This window comes from Syngnathoides biaculeatus, chromosome 6, assembly GCF_019802595.1.
Source record: "Syngnathoides biaculeatus isolate LvHL_M chromosome 6, ASM1980259v1, whole genome shotgun sequence".
NCBI lineage: Eukaryota > Metazoa > Chordata > Actinopteri > Syngnathiformes > Syngnathidae > Syngnathoides > Syngnathoides biaculeatus.
Genome location: NC_084645.1, coordinates 15,525,069 through 15,540,649, shown reverse-complemented (window position 1 = coordinate 15,540,649; position 15,581 = coordinate 15,525,069). Strand labels below are relative to the sequence as shown.

At 39.7% G+C, this 15,581-nt stretch overlaps 1 protein-coding gene across 1 annotated transcript in view; it reads right to left on the bottom strand.

Annotated features, from left to right (window-relative positions):
• Positions 1-11,008, bottom strand: part of mob2a (MOB kinase activator 2a) — an 87,044-nt gene extending 76,036 nt beyond the window's left edge. The window contains exon 1 of the mRNA XM_061822991.1: positions 10,405-11,008. Coding sequence (XP_061678975.1) covers positions 10,405-10,421 — 17 coding nt within the window. The 5' untranslated portion in view covers positions 10,422-11,008. The remainder of the gene's footprint in view (positions 1-10,404) is intronic.
• Positions 11,009-15,581: the final 4,573 nt, after the last annotated feature.

Sequence of the window (15,581 nt, the reverse complement as noted above, 5' to 3'; positions counted from 1 at the left end):
GTGTGGTCAGTCATGCTCGCAGATATAAAGTTATGGGTGTGGTCCACCAGTCATGCCCGCAGATAAAGTTGCGGGTGTGATTAGGGATGGAATCTCAACACCTTAAAATAAATTATTGGATTAAAATATAACTGTAAATTAAAAATAAAATAACTAAAATAGAAAGCTAAAATTTCAAACTCAGAAATGATCATTTCCAATTTCAACTGATATTAGTAGAACATGGTATAAAAGGGTATTTAAAATTTGTCATCAATAAAAATTCTTGATTTGACAAACCATCTGAAGAAAAGTTAAATGCACTGGCCTGTCAATGAATAAACACGAAGGGTCTATACCTGCAATGTTTTGAAAATGCTGAAAGTTTAGTTCAAAATAATCGGCGTTAGTGGCAACAAGCTAGCGATACATTGTAACAAACATTTGTGCCGGCAACAATGATGTATTGTTACCGTTATTTATGGCGGTATCTATTGTCAATCCATTGACTAAAGCATGTGGAGGGGAAAAGTTTTCAACTTCAAGATAACCCGTACCACCTGGAAAGTGACCATTCGCATTTAGATATATGGACTGACTAGTCTAACATTAGAACCTACATCAAGTCAAAATAAATCACAATCTCATACTTATTATAGTTCGATACTGAAACATTACCTGTGTTATATCCCAGAAATGTTTTCAGTGTAACTCAGAGGTGCCTACATTTTTCCCCACAAGATCTACTTTTCAAGCAGTCAGCCTCTCACTATCAATCAGCGGGGTGGTGGGGGTGCACGCACGCATCGCCACGACTGCCGTAAATAGGAGGCTGGCTTGCTAGAACGCACCTTTATGTGCGTGCAATCGACGTATTGGCCACACCTGAATCAAGCGACGATGTGGATGATAGTGTAACGTCTTTTTTTTGGGGGGGGGCACGCCGTCACACGAGCAACCAAAACTGCCTCGCGATCGACACATTGAGCACCCCTGGTGTAACTGAATTTCCTTTGACATGGCTCATAATAATATGTTGATGACTTTCGACGTAAATGTAATGTAATACGTGAAGCAGCTTGGAACATGTGTTTTTGGCATCACTTCAGAACGGGCTCAGTACGGTTAAATTGCAATTCCCGTTTCCGGGTAAATACTGATTGTTTAGGCTCAGGGTTGTTTTCTTAACAATGTTTATGAAATAAAGACATAAATTAATGTCAAGACTACACAAAATAAGTGATGTCTTTCAAAATCTATTTTTTCTACTGGTAACAAATTTTACACACGTGATTTTTCCTGCTCGACTATGCAGATTCAAATCACAGTGACTGATTCATAATCCTGTATATATTGTATTTTTAAGGTTTTATAATTAAATACCTTTCTTTGTCTCAAATATGCAAAGTACAAATACTGTTTACATATTTTAAATATTCTGGGACCTACATAAACCTACATCCCATGCTACTTTGCGGTTTTTTACTTTCTTGGATAGTTCTGGTACCCATTAACCGCGAAAAACGAGGGATTACTGTATTAGCCACCTATTACAGAGACCGCCATCTTTTGAAAAATTAATGTTTGGCACTTTTTTCTTTTAGAGTAAAGAAGAGAAGAAAATGCTCAAATTTGAATGCCCTGTTAGATGGCTGCAGTGAAAATGTGTATATGATAATCGGAACATGCAAACATGATACTCCCCAGTGTAGACCCATGTAAATTTAGAGTAAATTAGATTTATCATTGTTCTCAAACACACACGCGCACACACACACACACACGCGCACACACACACACACACGCTGTCATTCTCTTAAGGAGATATAAGAGGCTTTAGGGGGGTTAAATACTTTGTTTTATGCTTTTGTGGGGAGTCAAGTCCATTTTAAGCTTCTTTCCCTCTCAGCTGAGAAGCCTAGTCAGCAATTCCCAAGCAGCAGAAACCAGGTGACCTTCTCAGTGACTCTGACTTAAAAACATCCTTAAAACATGCCAATGTTCCTCCTCCATATCCTGTATACATCTGAGGGTAAGTATAAAGCTCATGTCCACAATATAGTGAGAAATCTTAACATAATTTTGGTATTTGGAATTGGTTAAGGTTTTGCAGTCTCAGCCACTGTCTGAACAACACAACAGAGAGCTGCCAACGTCTCGAAATTCACTTCAGAACAATTTGTCAAAATCTGTCTGAAAAGTCCACACTTTTAAAGACGTTTAATAACATTATTGTGAGACAGTTCTGGCAGTATATTATTCAATTAGATAAAAATCATTCTGAATCCTATTGAATTGGATTACATAATCATTACTCTGTAATCATGATCTTTAATAAATTGTCGCTTCAATATCTTCTGTTTTATAAACTAATAAAAATATAAATATTTTCATCAAAATATGAATACAAAAGCAATTGAAATGGTAAACAAATTTTAAGGGTAAATGTTGATTATTGTTCTTATGAGTACCAGTAAGTGTTGAAATAATCACTTGCTCGATAATCCTAAGGCATAAAATAAAAAAAAAAAAAAGCTTGTGGTTCCGATTTCCGACCAACCCTAAAAGGTTCCGCCCACTCTAACATTTTTACATCACATAATAAATCTGTCACTGGTATGGTTTTCTACGGCCATGTACACAGAAAACTAGCTCTATGTGCTGCTGCGGAAGCACAGAGTTAAATCGGGTATGGATAGGTTTCCAATGACGTCACCACCACCCTCAGACCAATCGGATAAATTAAAAAACTTTATGCTTCACCTATCACCTGTGTTCTCTGAAACCTATCCATTGGCAGCAACCACGGCGGGCAGTGGCATACCAGTGCCACTTACTCTGCTGCTGCTTGGCAAAACCTGCACCGTGTTGCGCCCTGATTACGTTGTGTATTTAAGCCTTGTTTTTCATGCCACTTGTTGCAATATTGTTGTGTGTATATGCATGTGTGTTCATGTGCATCAGTGTAACTGTCTCGTCCCATGATATGGCTCAGTAACACTATGACTAGTTAAGTTCCGTTTTCATGTTTTGTCATGTCCGATTTTTGACATCGTGATATGTCCAAGCGAGGGAAATCTGAATCCATTTGTGTATACCATTATAGGGGTCTTTTAGCCATGCTTTGTCTAATCCCTCACCTAGAACATGTTTGCCATGGGTGACCCTACCTACTCAATTTAGCCCCTAGGCTCAGTGAGACACACAAACGCCTCCACCACGATAAAATGACGGTTTCCAGGAGGGGCTATTGAAAATCTTTGGTGGTAAATATTAGAAGACTAACCAGAGCTAATTCTGAGAGTACAGTGCCACAACTTTCTCCATTTGGTGGTTACAGAAGCTTAGACAATGCGCTGACCATATGGAAAGGTCAGACCTATCATGCCAAGGTTTTTGGTGCTAATGGTGTCTTGCCTCAACAACATCCACCAATGCTTGGTGTAATAATCCCAAAATAGATTAAAAGTATTAAGATGCATGAAGTTTGGTCTCCTGCGACATCTTTTAAAACTAACACAAACCATACCAAATTTATTAAGTTTCTTATCATAAAAAAGCTTGAAGGAAGGAAAAACAATGTAATCAGGAGCCCCCCCCCCCAAAAAAAAAAAAAACTTCATCCTTAAACCTTCTATTTCCTGTGTAATGGTGCTAAACAGGAAGTGAACAATAAGAAACGGGTCAAGAGTAGTTCATTCACTTACTTCTCAGCTGAATGCCTTCAGTAGGACGACTTAGATCAACTGGAGTTGTGCATTTTCTCTCACTTTTTTAATAGCGTTCATTCTGCTTGAACTCCTTGTAATCCCATTTAGAGTGGATAGGCCGGGTAATTCTAAACATACATACAATTGCCAACATGTTCACTTTAACTTTATGAAGTGGGTCTGTAAGGTCGTGCATATGTACAGCCTCAAGTATTGAGAATAACTTTGAGGCCTGAGCACTCTTGAAGTGTGTGAACACGAGTATGTGTGCCTTGGGCTCGCTTGCCCTGATGTACCACAGAGAGCTCTAATCCAATTACACTTCAGACCAGCCTTGTGGCCAAGCTCCAGCCGCCAAGGGCAAATCTATTGTGAGCTTTCAAACAGTGCTAACTGTCTGCTAGCTCTGTACACATCCAGCAGCTCAACTGAGATCTAGTTGTCAGAGGATAACCATGGCTATGTGGAAAGAGTAATGAAAAATATTTTTTAGCTATAAAGTACAAAAATCCATCCTTATTTTAGCTCAGTTTTATATATACAGCATGTCCAGCAGGGTTTGTATTATTTCTCTGCCTAGTATACACCTCATTTGTCTGTGTGATTAGCAGCCCAGCCCCTGCAGTTAAAGCTCCCCATGTCCTCTATTGCAGAACTCTGCTGTTCCCAATCGACCAGTAACTCTTTGACCTATGGTGCCGCTTCATTAGCTATCTTCATATCTCACAAATTGTTTGAGCTGAATTATCCTTTGCCTCATACCCTCTTCTCTCTGCTCACATTCAAATTTCTGTTTTCCACCATATCAGCATGACCCTCTCTCTGTCTTGTTCTGAAACCTCTCTCCTGTTAAAAGTAGCCATTAAATCACAAAGGTCAATTTCAATACCTTTAGTTAGAACTGAGACATAAAATATTATGGAAAGCATATCTTGCAAAAAGTAACAGCAATGTATCTTACAAAGCGATTGTTTATTAAACTGCTGGTACAGGTATTATTCAGTATACATTATCATTTTGAGGGACACAATCTAAAGTAGATAAGTCTATAGAGCCCAGTTTAAATCTCAGGTGTATATTAGATATCAGGTGAAGGGTACAAGAGAATATTTCAAGGCATTAAATGTTAGGGGTGTCCCAATTCAAACTTTGAGATCTGTCAACAGGAAAACAAGTACAGTCGTACCTCTACTTACGAACGTCTTTAGTAACAAATAAAATAAATGCTACGAAACGCCTCCTCAGAAAAACAATGTCTCTCGTTATAAAGGAAATTCAGAATACGAAAGCCGTGAAGAGCTTCTCTGCCATTGGCTATCACTGTAGCATCTTCCTGGCATTCCATTGGCTAGGAGAGACGCCAATCTTTACCTATAATGGACATCATGTAGCTTAGTTTGTGTGGTGTGATAGACCTGCTCTCCCATAGGCTATCACTATAACATCTTCCTGCCATTCCATTTGCTAGAAATGATTTAAATTTTTACCCATGATGCACATCATGTATCATGGTTTGTCTGGCGCTATAGAGCTGCTCTCCAATTGGCTATCGCCGTAGCATCTTACTGACATCCCATTAGCTAGGAGGGATGACAATTTTTACCCATGATGCTTTTCATTTCCCTTGGACGCTCATCACCGAGCGCTTTCCTAAACCAAACCCTCTCGTTGAAGTTCAAACAAAATCAAAAAGTGTGCAGAGTTCTCAGGGTCAGCAGCATTTCATAAATTTAACTGAAATTTTAAATACAGACTCATCAACAAAAAATGTATATCACGAAAAGGAACATTTGTCTGAACAAATTTAACATTAAACTATTTATGCATCACGTCATCAAAATAAGAAAATAAGTTTCCTTCGGCCTCTATAACTGAGGTGCTCAAAGTGGAGAGAGAGCTGTATGTAATGCATGTCCAATGGGATTGCTACACATGCATTTTCAACTTCTTGTCTAATGGTCTACCAATTTAATTGGTTTCCTGTGATACACAGCATCCTTTAGGGTCCACCATGGGTTAAAGTCTGCAGGTAATTCTAGAGAATGTGAAGGTAACTCGATTCCACCTCTTCATCCTAGCCGGTGTAGTGCACCCCAATATCACTGAGATGTGGATGAGAATTTCCAAGGACACTGGCTAGGACAAAAAAGTGTAGTGAAGTTCCACACACGTTCTCCAGAATTAACACACACAGACTACGAGCTGCTAACCTAAAAAAATTCACTTCCAGAACAATTTGTCCAAATGGTTTGTCATTTTATTGTTTTTATTCGATCAATCTTGTAATAGTAATAGTCAATACTAACACTAGATAATAATACAAATAGACAGTTGCAGCCTGATTCAAAGTGCCAGTAAATGAGACTTCTACCAAAATATCTGTCTCTATGGATTAAGTCACCTTTTCCAATTTTCTTTTAAACCTTATGAAAACAACAACAACAAAAAGTACAAAAAAGGAGATTCATCAGATCTTACATGTCAAAATTAGAAATCAGCATTCTATTTTGCAAACAACACTGCTGATTAACTGACTTGGATAGTTTATGTATATACAATAGCTTTGGTTTCTATTTTGCAAGGTGTGCTTGTATGTGTAAGAAGAAAAAAAATGTAATCGCATGTCTTGCATGCAATTTGTATAACATTTAATATTTCCTTTATCCAGAATTTGCGTTGAAACAATCGAAATTTCCCAAAGGTGGGACTAATAAAGGTTATCATATCTTACAAATATTTACTAATAATTAGGTCCTGCACAATAGTGATTGTTAGGGCCAATGACCTATCAGCAAATTTAGAAAAATGATAACCAATCACTGATATGATCACAAGATGCAGCAATGAGTCTTCTTAAATTATCTGTTCATTTACAGCTAAAAAATAAATATTTACAATAATGTTTTCTTTGTTCACCTATTTTTGCCAGTGAGGCATAGCGAAAGACAGAACAAATAAATGTTCTTCTTTCTATTAGATGGCAGTAAGTAAATACAGTAATTAAATATATCTTCTTTTTGTGACATTTTTGTTCCTTGGTAAAACTACATTTCTCAAATCTAAAGTATGTGCCTTGGCTACAAAACGGTGGAAATTCACCCTTCTGGTCGAAATCATGTGTTCATAGCAACGGCAGCATATTTAAAAAGAACCACAACCTGTAGCATTAGCTTGCGAGGCTATGTAACATTTTTATGTCTTTCGAGCTGTATGCCATCAAAAGTACCTGAACCTACCTCAAGCAGGCCTTACACTAAGTCCTCCTGTCCTGAGCATCGGTGACCACCAACACACATTTTTCCCCATTTTCTTCTTATAATACGGTCATCGCGATCCACTTCCGTTATCACCCCCATGGTAACGAGTATAGTCATGTTCCACATAAGTTTACAAGATGAAGCCCAATAATCATAAAAAACAGATGTGGTATGCATCGGAAGATGAGATTTTATTACAGTAGTCTGACATAGTCCAATCATGAAAGAGCAAATCTGTTTTGTAGTCTTACCTGCACAATACCCCAACATTTTTTATGTAACTTTATTGGCCGTCAGATATTTCTAGTACTAAGTCAAAAGACATGAAAAAAACTAAATAAATACTTCTTCTTTTGGCTTGTCCCATTAGGGGTCTCCACAACGTGTCATCTTTTTCCATCTAAGCCTATCTCGTGCATCCTCCTCTCTAACACCCACTGTCCTCATATCATCCCTCATAACATCCATCAACCTTTTCTTTGGTCTTCCCCTCACTCTTTTGCCTGGCAGCTCCATCCTCAGCACCCTTCTACCAACATACTCACTGTCTCACCTCTGAACTGGCTTTTAGATTCAGATATACTATGCACGACAGCGATGCAGAGTGAATGTTTTTCTTGGAGCCAGCAATGACATCATTGATCAGATCAGCGAGTTATGACATAAAAACTGATCAGCAAAAAAATGCCAATTATCAGGCAGACATATCGGTGTAATGTCTAATAACAACAATAATAATATTAATAATGATGTGCTTTTACCCTGCCCACATTCTGAAGCGACGTATGCGGTGACGTAAGATAAAATTCATTTTCAGTTCAGAGAGGGCATCCTGTGAGGATGTGTATTATTTTACATTTATAAACCTAACATGTATTAAGTGGCCTGTCATCTTGACGTTCAAAGTCGTTTACGCTCCACAAAACGCAGTTCCAGCCAGACCTACGTGACAAGCAGCTGTTCAACGTAGACCCGGTGGCAATGTCAGACCCTAGATTCCTGCCCCCTCCACTATCTGGAACATCTAAGCATGTGTAATATTTTCAAAGGCTATTTTTCTAACAATACATTTTGTCTATAGTCTTTGTAGCAATTTTTGAGCATTGCCACTAGTGGCGCTGGCACTCTGGTCTCAGGAGAAGGGCTACATTTTTGGTTCACAAAACACTTGTTCGATTAAGGCATGTGACGTGAAATTGTGTCTTTTGAATGGTCCGAGACCTGGCGTAATGCATTGTGGATAACCTCGAGGCCATGTGTATTCCAGTTTGGAGGGAATGTGACAAATAAGGGGATTTTGATGCTAAGTGAAAGTTTGAAAAAAAATGCTTTCGGGATTTTCAGTGTGAAACACCCACATATGGTTAGTATTTGATGAATTATGTTGTTATCTTTCATAATAACTAATTATCTTAGTAATATGTTACATTTTTGGACCGTATGAGGTGAATAAATAATACCCTGCACGCAGCACAAAAGGAACATGGCTGCTTGAGGTGGTCCTGTGAACGAAGATGAGCAATAAAAAGGAAACGTCATAAAGTGCATCCAGGCTTTTTACTGGTTCATTCTACTTAAAATTTCTGAACGTGGCCTTAAAAAAAACATGTAAATTATATTGATTTCTGCATTAATTGTGATACGGTGATCACTCTTAGCCTGTCACTGGACATGATAAGATGCAACACCCTTGGACGACAATTGGGGACATTTTGTACAGTGAAGAAAATAAGTATTTGAAAACCCTGCTATATTGCAAGCCCTCCCACTTAGAAATCATGAAGGGGTCTGAAATTTTCATCATAGGAGCATGTTCACTGAAAAATCCCGAAATAACAATGTATGATTTGTTTAACGATTTGCACTTGCCGAAGTAATTGGTATTTGAGTTTTATGCATTTGATTATCCATATTTATAATACATTGCACAGAATGCTTTGTCGTTAATTGAGGCTTTTTCATATGTTTCGTAAAATCTAGGTTAATGTAAATCCCATTAATTATTTAATGAACTAAGGTTTCTCATGTCATTTGTAACTATTTTGAAACGTTAATCCAATGTATTTATATAATAAATATACAGACTAACATGTATGAACAAAGGAAATGAAACAACTTAGTATGATTCAAATTACATTTTTTAGGATACACCTCCAGAACTAGCTACCAGTTACCAGTGACGACTTAAATCGGAGGATTGACCGGGACCGTAGGTTTTATTATGGGAGGGGGGAAGGGTATTCCAACAGACACAGCCTGTATACACAGTGTGTAAAAGCCATTTTTAAATGACTGAGCAGTGACAGTACTAAAATTTGGACAAACAGTTGGTAACTTTCATCTAGTGGCCAACAGTCAGCTGTGGACTTCCCTTGAAATTAAGGACTAAAGCAAGTTGTGGATTTTCCCTAAGTTTAAGACACATTTGGTGTCAGTCTTTGTAGTCACAGGAACTTTCAAAGCTCAAGGAAGTCTAATTTTTGCTTAATTTTCAGAGGCAAACTTCAGGAAAATTACACTTGTAACCCATTTCTTGTTAGAGTTTGAATAATATTTCAGAAAAGGATGGGATAATTGCTCATCTGAAGTATTAATGTATGGCCTGAATGAAAAGTTAAAACACAGAGACTAACAGAATACTTATTTTATAGCATTAAAGAAGCTGGGGCAAATTTTTTCATGTTTTTTGTGAAAAAAAAAGCACACAATTTTTGTTTTCTCGATGGAGCAAGGCATTGTTTTCTTTTGTTTGTTTTTTGCATGTAGGCCAACAAGATTAATGGGTAATCAAAAAGGGGTGTTATTTTCTAATTACCCACAGTCCATGCAATTATTTGGTACCTAAAATACATGATTTGACCCCCCCCTTTTTTTTTTTTTTTTTTTTAAATCCTTGGCGGTCCCTAGTCTTTGTTTTCAACTTCTGTTATGAGTGTGCCGAGACTACTTTCGGTTCCTAGTGTGACAACAGTTGAGACCCACTGGGAGCCTGAGAAGGAGCACCTTGCACTCCGGGCTATAAACTCAGCTGTACATAGCAGCCTTAGCAGGACGTTGCTAATATTAGCCACTTTGCTTTGCTGTCATTGCTATAAATACGCAACCCTTGCAGCAGACTGTCCTCGACAAAGATAAGACCTAATGTGGGCGTTGTCGTTTTAAGGCAGACGGCAACACGCTCCAAAGATACGTAAATTAAAAAACAAAAAAAACTATAGCTCCTTGGTTAGGTCGGTTTCTCATTGCAGGTGAAGCCCACTTGCCAGCTTAGCTGTCGAGCTAGCCTCACCGAGCTACGCTAAGCTAAGCGACGTCAAGTTTAAGGCAAAATGCAGATGTATTCAACTCGACAGTACACCTGAATTGTGACAAATTAAGGCGGTGACAATGCCAAAGTGTCATTAATAAAAATAGAGGGCAGGTGACCTGTCAAATGAAAGGAAGCGCTGTGTACTCACCCCATTAACCAATCCATGGTGCTGTGTGGAGCTAGCGTAGCTAAGGCTAGCTAGCAGGGGATAACACCAGGAGTCGGAGGCGACCCCCCTTTATCCGGCCGACTGCCTTGCTGCCCGGCTTGCCTTGCACCGCCAAGTCCCGTCGCGCGCTCTCTCTCTCCGGGGGTCGCTTGACTCTCCCCCCGGTCCCCCAAGACAGAAAACGGCGCGGAGGCTCCGACTGATCGTCCTTGTTGCGCTCCTTGAAAAGGCACTCTCACAGGCAGCTGCTCAGCGAGACAGCCTGGAAGTATTGAGCAACTTGGAGCCGGTAAGCAGAGCGGGTGTGATGCGAGGAGGGGATCCGGAACGATGAAACGAGGAAAGACAGTCGGGATGCTGCTGCCCAAACCCTGTGACTTCTTGTCATGAAAGCTCGTATGAGTGCCGCTGCGCTAGCTGACAGCTTGAAGGTCCAGTGAGGCTGCCGCTGCTCCTTTCCTGTGATGAGCCACTCACGTCGATGTCCGGAAGTAAACACAGAGCGAGCCGAGCCGAGCCGAGCTGAGCCTCTCAGCCACTCCGACTCTGTCGCTCCTGTGCGCGCGTCTGTGCAAGGCTGAGGCAATAAAACGCCTGCATTGGTTTTGATGCCTTGAAGCGCACATCGCACGCGCGTATTAATTTGCGTGAATTATAAGCGGCTCAGATAAATGCAAGGACGGATTTTACTCAATATTTTTGTGCTAGTTATGGGTTTTGTAAACACGTGTAACGTTGTCATCATCTCGAACCATTGTATTTCATTGTGAAGTTAGGCGTTGCAAATTGCGATTCTCTTTGAAAGTACGTATAAATGCTGTGGGTTATTTGAAATGCCCAAAACACCATGAATGGTGGACTATCATAAACATAATGGAGGCAATTGGGAAACAAATATGCCCCCTAGCGACCGTGAGTATCGTTGAAATGACGTCAGAACGATTCCAACTGGACTCTTTGGAAGTTGTGTGATCTGATGCGATTACGTACGTCATTGTGCCGTCGCCGTTTTCGTGGTCTCGAATTTCATCTTCTTGGTATTTTTTGCAGAGCCCAAACTACGTTTTGCACATTTTTATTCCCTCATAATCTTTATATTATTTTATATCGTTCAGAAACTGTCAATGCGGCGGCAGGGAAGCGAGTAAACGAGGAAACGAGTTATAGCCAGTGTGGCGTTTGCTTGTTTTTCGTGTCCCTCGGGTTCTCCGGGTTCCTAGCACATCCCAATTAATTAACTGTATACACTAAATTGGTCGTGTGAATGTATGAACGTGAGTGACAATGCTTGTTTGTTTACATGTGCCCCGCGATTGGTTGGCGACCAGATCAGGCTGTCGTCTATCGCCCAGTTAGCTGGAGTAGGCACCAGCTTCCCTGGTGAGGATAAACAGTACGGAATATGGATGGATGAATGATTTCGCACTGCGATGAGTGGTACATGGTGTTGGCCCTCAGGCTGATGCCGCTCTTTTTAATTCCAGCCTGTGCCCTACTAAGTAGGTAATTTAATTAAAGGGGAAAAAACAGTTGCGCCGCGAAGGACAATCCTGCATAAAAACCGTGCCAAACTGTGCAGTTGCCTCGCTATGGTGACCCCTGATGCGACACAAAAAGTTGCAATTTTGTTTGCTGATTAGAATCCCTCATGGGATACGCAGGACTGGTCACTACGCAATAGAGGACAAATAAACAAAACAAACAAACAAAAACATATGCACGTTCACAATTTAATTTTAGTTTTTAAAATCATTATCATTTAGTCTTCAATTGACTGAACATGCAAGTTTTTTTGCAATTTAGGAGTAAAATTGAATACACGGAAAAAACCCACACCATCATGAAGAGAACATACAAGGTCCACACAGGCAGGCCGGAGCATTTAGCATTGTTGCAGAAAGCAAAAAACATTAGTCTCAATCCTTGACCCTTAACATTCACACATTTTGCATGCACAATAAGTTTAATAAATGTTTTGCGCTCTTTGCATTTGCAAAACAAAGTTTTGCATGCACAAAAAAAAAGAAAGAAAACGTCGGTGCTATGGCACAACGAAATTATTCTTTTCAAACGGTAAAAGCTAAATCCCATCCCATTATTGAGCCACCACTAATATCCAGAGGCATCAATAACAACAATAATACTTGTTTCATTCTTTCATGGATGTACTGTAAGATTGGTTCACATGTGAGACAATGAATAAGTAGACAATGAAAGTGTTGGTAACTAAATGATAATATAATGTACAGGGTGTCCCTAATGTCTGGACACAATGGAAAACTTGGATATTTTCAAGAAATATTTTCAACTGCATTTTCTTCAAAATGGATTTTAACAAATAAGGTTTCCAGTCTAATTTACAACATTTTGTATGCAAAGGTTAATATGCTTTACAAGATTGACATGAACTCAATGAACTCCAACACCCTTAATTTAATTATATACTGCAATGACAATAAAGATTCAAATTACAGTCAATAATGCGACTTAGCTGTCAATTGCCTGTGTGACACAACTTTAGGTTCCTGTTCCATTGAAAGACTATTTTGAAGTCACAATGCTATTTGAATTGTTTTATTCATTCATTCCTCTTCCATTCCACTTATCCACTATAGGGTAACGGGCATTCTGGCAAATAAAGTACCAAAAATGATACACTATATACTTCATGGAACTTCCAATATATTTTTCTTTAGTGAGCTTCCTGTGGCATTTATCATGAGATACAAAACCCAGTGAAATGCCACTGGAGGCCTTATTACTCCTTTGGAAGGCATCCATGTGCATTGACCTCTCACTCTAAAGCAGTGCAGATGCCAGGAACTTACAGCAAATTACAGCGAAATGACCATAACTGAGCTCACATACAGGCAGCCTTCCAAATTAATAAAGTTTGTATTATGTTCTTGTCATAAATAAAAGTGCATCCACCTGCTTCATTTCCTTGAGTCGGATGAACAGCATCAATGAACAGAGCTCCTTGTAAAATGATTTTTTTTCCACACCCACAGCATTCCCAAGAGGGTTAATGTTTTACATCCATGCAAGTTTTTGAAGCAAGGAAACCACTATGGAAAAAAATGCCAACATTATTTGATGCAACTTTTCTTATTAGTATTACTGTGTTAATTAAATTTATTCATTTTTGTATTTGATTTTGGAATTGTTTTTGCGCTCACTTGGACAATTTAATAATTAGTTTCAGTTGAGACTGTTAGGAGATCAATCAACAATAGGTCAACTTGCAATACTGCTCCTTTAAAACTATTTCTAATAATTAAGATATCTCACTTTGCTTGCATGCACATGCAATACCTTGTATCGTACTGCGTCATTGTGAGCTAGAGCCTTTTCAACTAGACCTTGGGGTGAACCCTGGACACGTTGCCAAACAATTGGGCACTTATTTACAAGCAACCCTTCACACTCACATACACATCTTAAAACTGTTTCGAGTCCTTGGTTAATATATAATGGACGTTTTTGGAAGATGGGGGAAAGCTAGTACCTGGAGAAAACTCACACAAGGACAGGGACAACACGTAAACCCAGATTTGTTACTGGGGCCTCTCAATTGTTTACCACATACTCAACATTTCTGGACCCAATTAATAATAATTCTCTACTAAAACGTGATACCGTGCCCTGATAAGTTGGTAAGTAACAAAAAAAAAAACATAAAAACTGTGGCAAACAAATCATGCCTGCCGTGGCGACCTCTGGTGGGACAAACGTAGTATAGGATCAAAATGCAGGTGATGAAGTGGAACAAGTCATACTTCTGTATTTTTATTATGTACACACACATACGCACACAAACACACACACACACACACACACACACACACACACACACACACACACACACACACAACACACACATATATATATAATCCATCCATTTTCTTAGCCGCTTATCCTCACGAGGGTTGCGATGAGTACTCAAGCCTGTCCCAGCTGTCACCGGGTAGGAGCAGGGTACACCCTGAACTGGTTGCCAGCCAATCGCCGGGCACATCGAGACAAACAGCCGCACTCACAATCACACCTAGGTGCAATTTATAGGGTAAATTAATATTGCACGTTTTGGGGATGTGGGAGTGAACCGGAGTGCCCAGAGAAACCCCACGCAGGCACAGGGAGAACATGCAAACTCCACACAGATTGGGGCCGGGATCGAACCTGTGTCCTCAGAACTGTGAGGTCAACGGTTTACCAGCTGTTCCACCGCCCTGCATCATGTATCATTATTTAAATTGCACAATAGAACATCCCGTTTGTTTTCCCCCAACCATCTCACTACAAGACTATCAGACTGAGTAGATGTACAGGCATCAATAGCAAACCTCTTCATCCCCACACTTCTATAAATAACAGTACCACATACGAGATTGAGAAAAGGCGCCCTGGTAACAGGGGACAGAGTGTGTCACACGATTGGCTCTTTGAGCTTGTAGCACCCTGGTGGCAACCAATCAAGTCAACAAGGGAGCGTGGCTTCAGATATGATTGGCGTCAGAGGAGTGGTGAAATAATTTTATTTGGAGTAGTTCCATACATAGCCACATGGTGGCAGTCTGATGTAATATGTGACCGAGGCGCTTATGTTTTTTCTTCAGTGTAGAATCTACACATTCTTATACAACGTTTAGTTTTCATTTGTTTTATATTCATGGCCTAGTGTTTTTCATACAAATACTTACAATAATTACAGCTTCACAACTCAGTTACTCCCCTACCTGAACTGTCATTTTATCATGGTGGAGAGGTAAGTCTATCTCAATAGTCCTTGGAATGCTTTTTTTTTTTTTTGTCATTGGCTTCATGCACCTGCTCGGGTTACCCGTGGCAAACAGGTCCTAGGTGATTGACCAGACAAGGTATATCTCATAGACAACTAATTATGAATAACATAAATAGACTGAGGATTCCCTTGCCAGTGGTGGGTCACCGGAGGCCCCCTCAGGAACCAGGCCTGAATATACGGCTCAAAGCCGATCTCCTTGTTCACTCATGATAACTTACTGTGAGGGTCTGCTGGGAACATGTGGCAGAGTCCCCTATCAGAAAACGTGGTTCTCTCACCTTCGGCAGAGCTTCACCACTTCCCAGGGACATTGAGTCGCATACCGGAGCTGTGGCCATAAAGTGGTCTA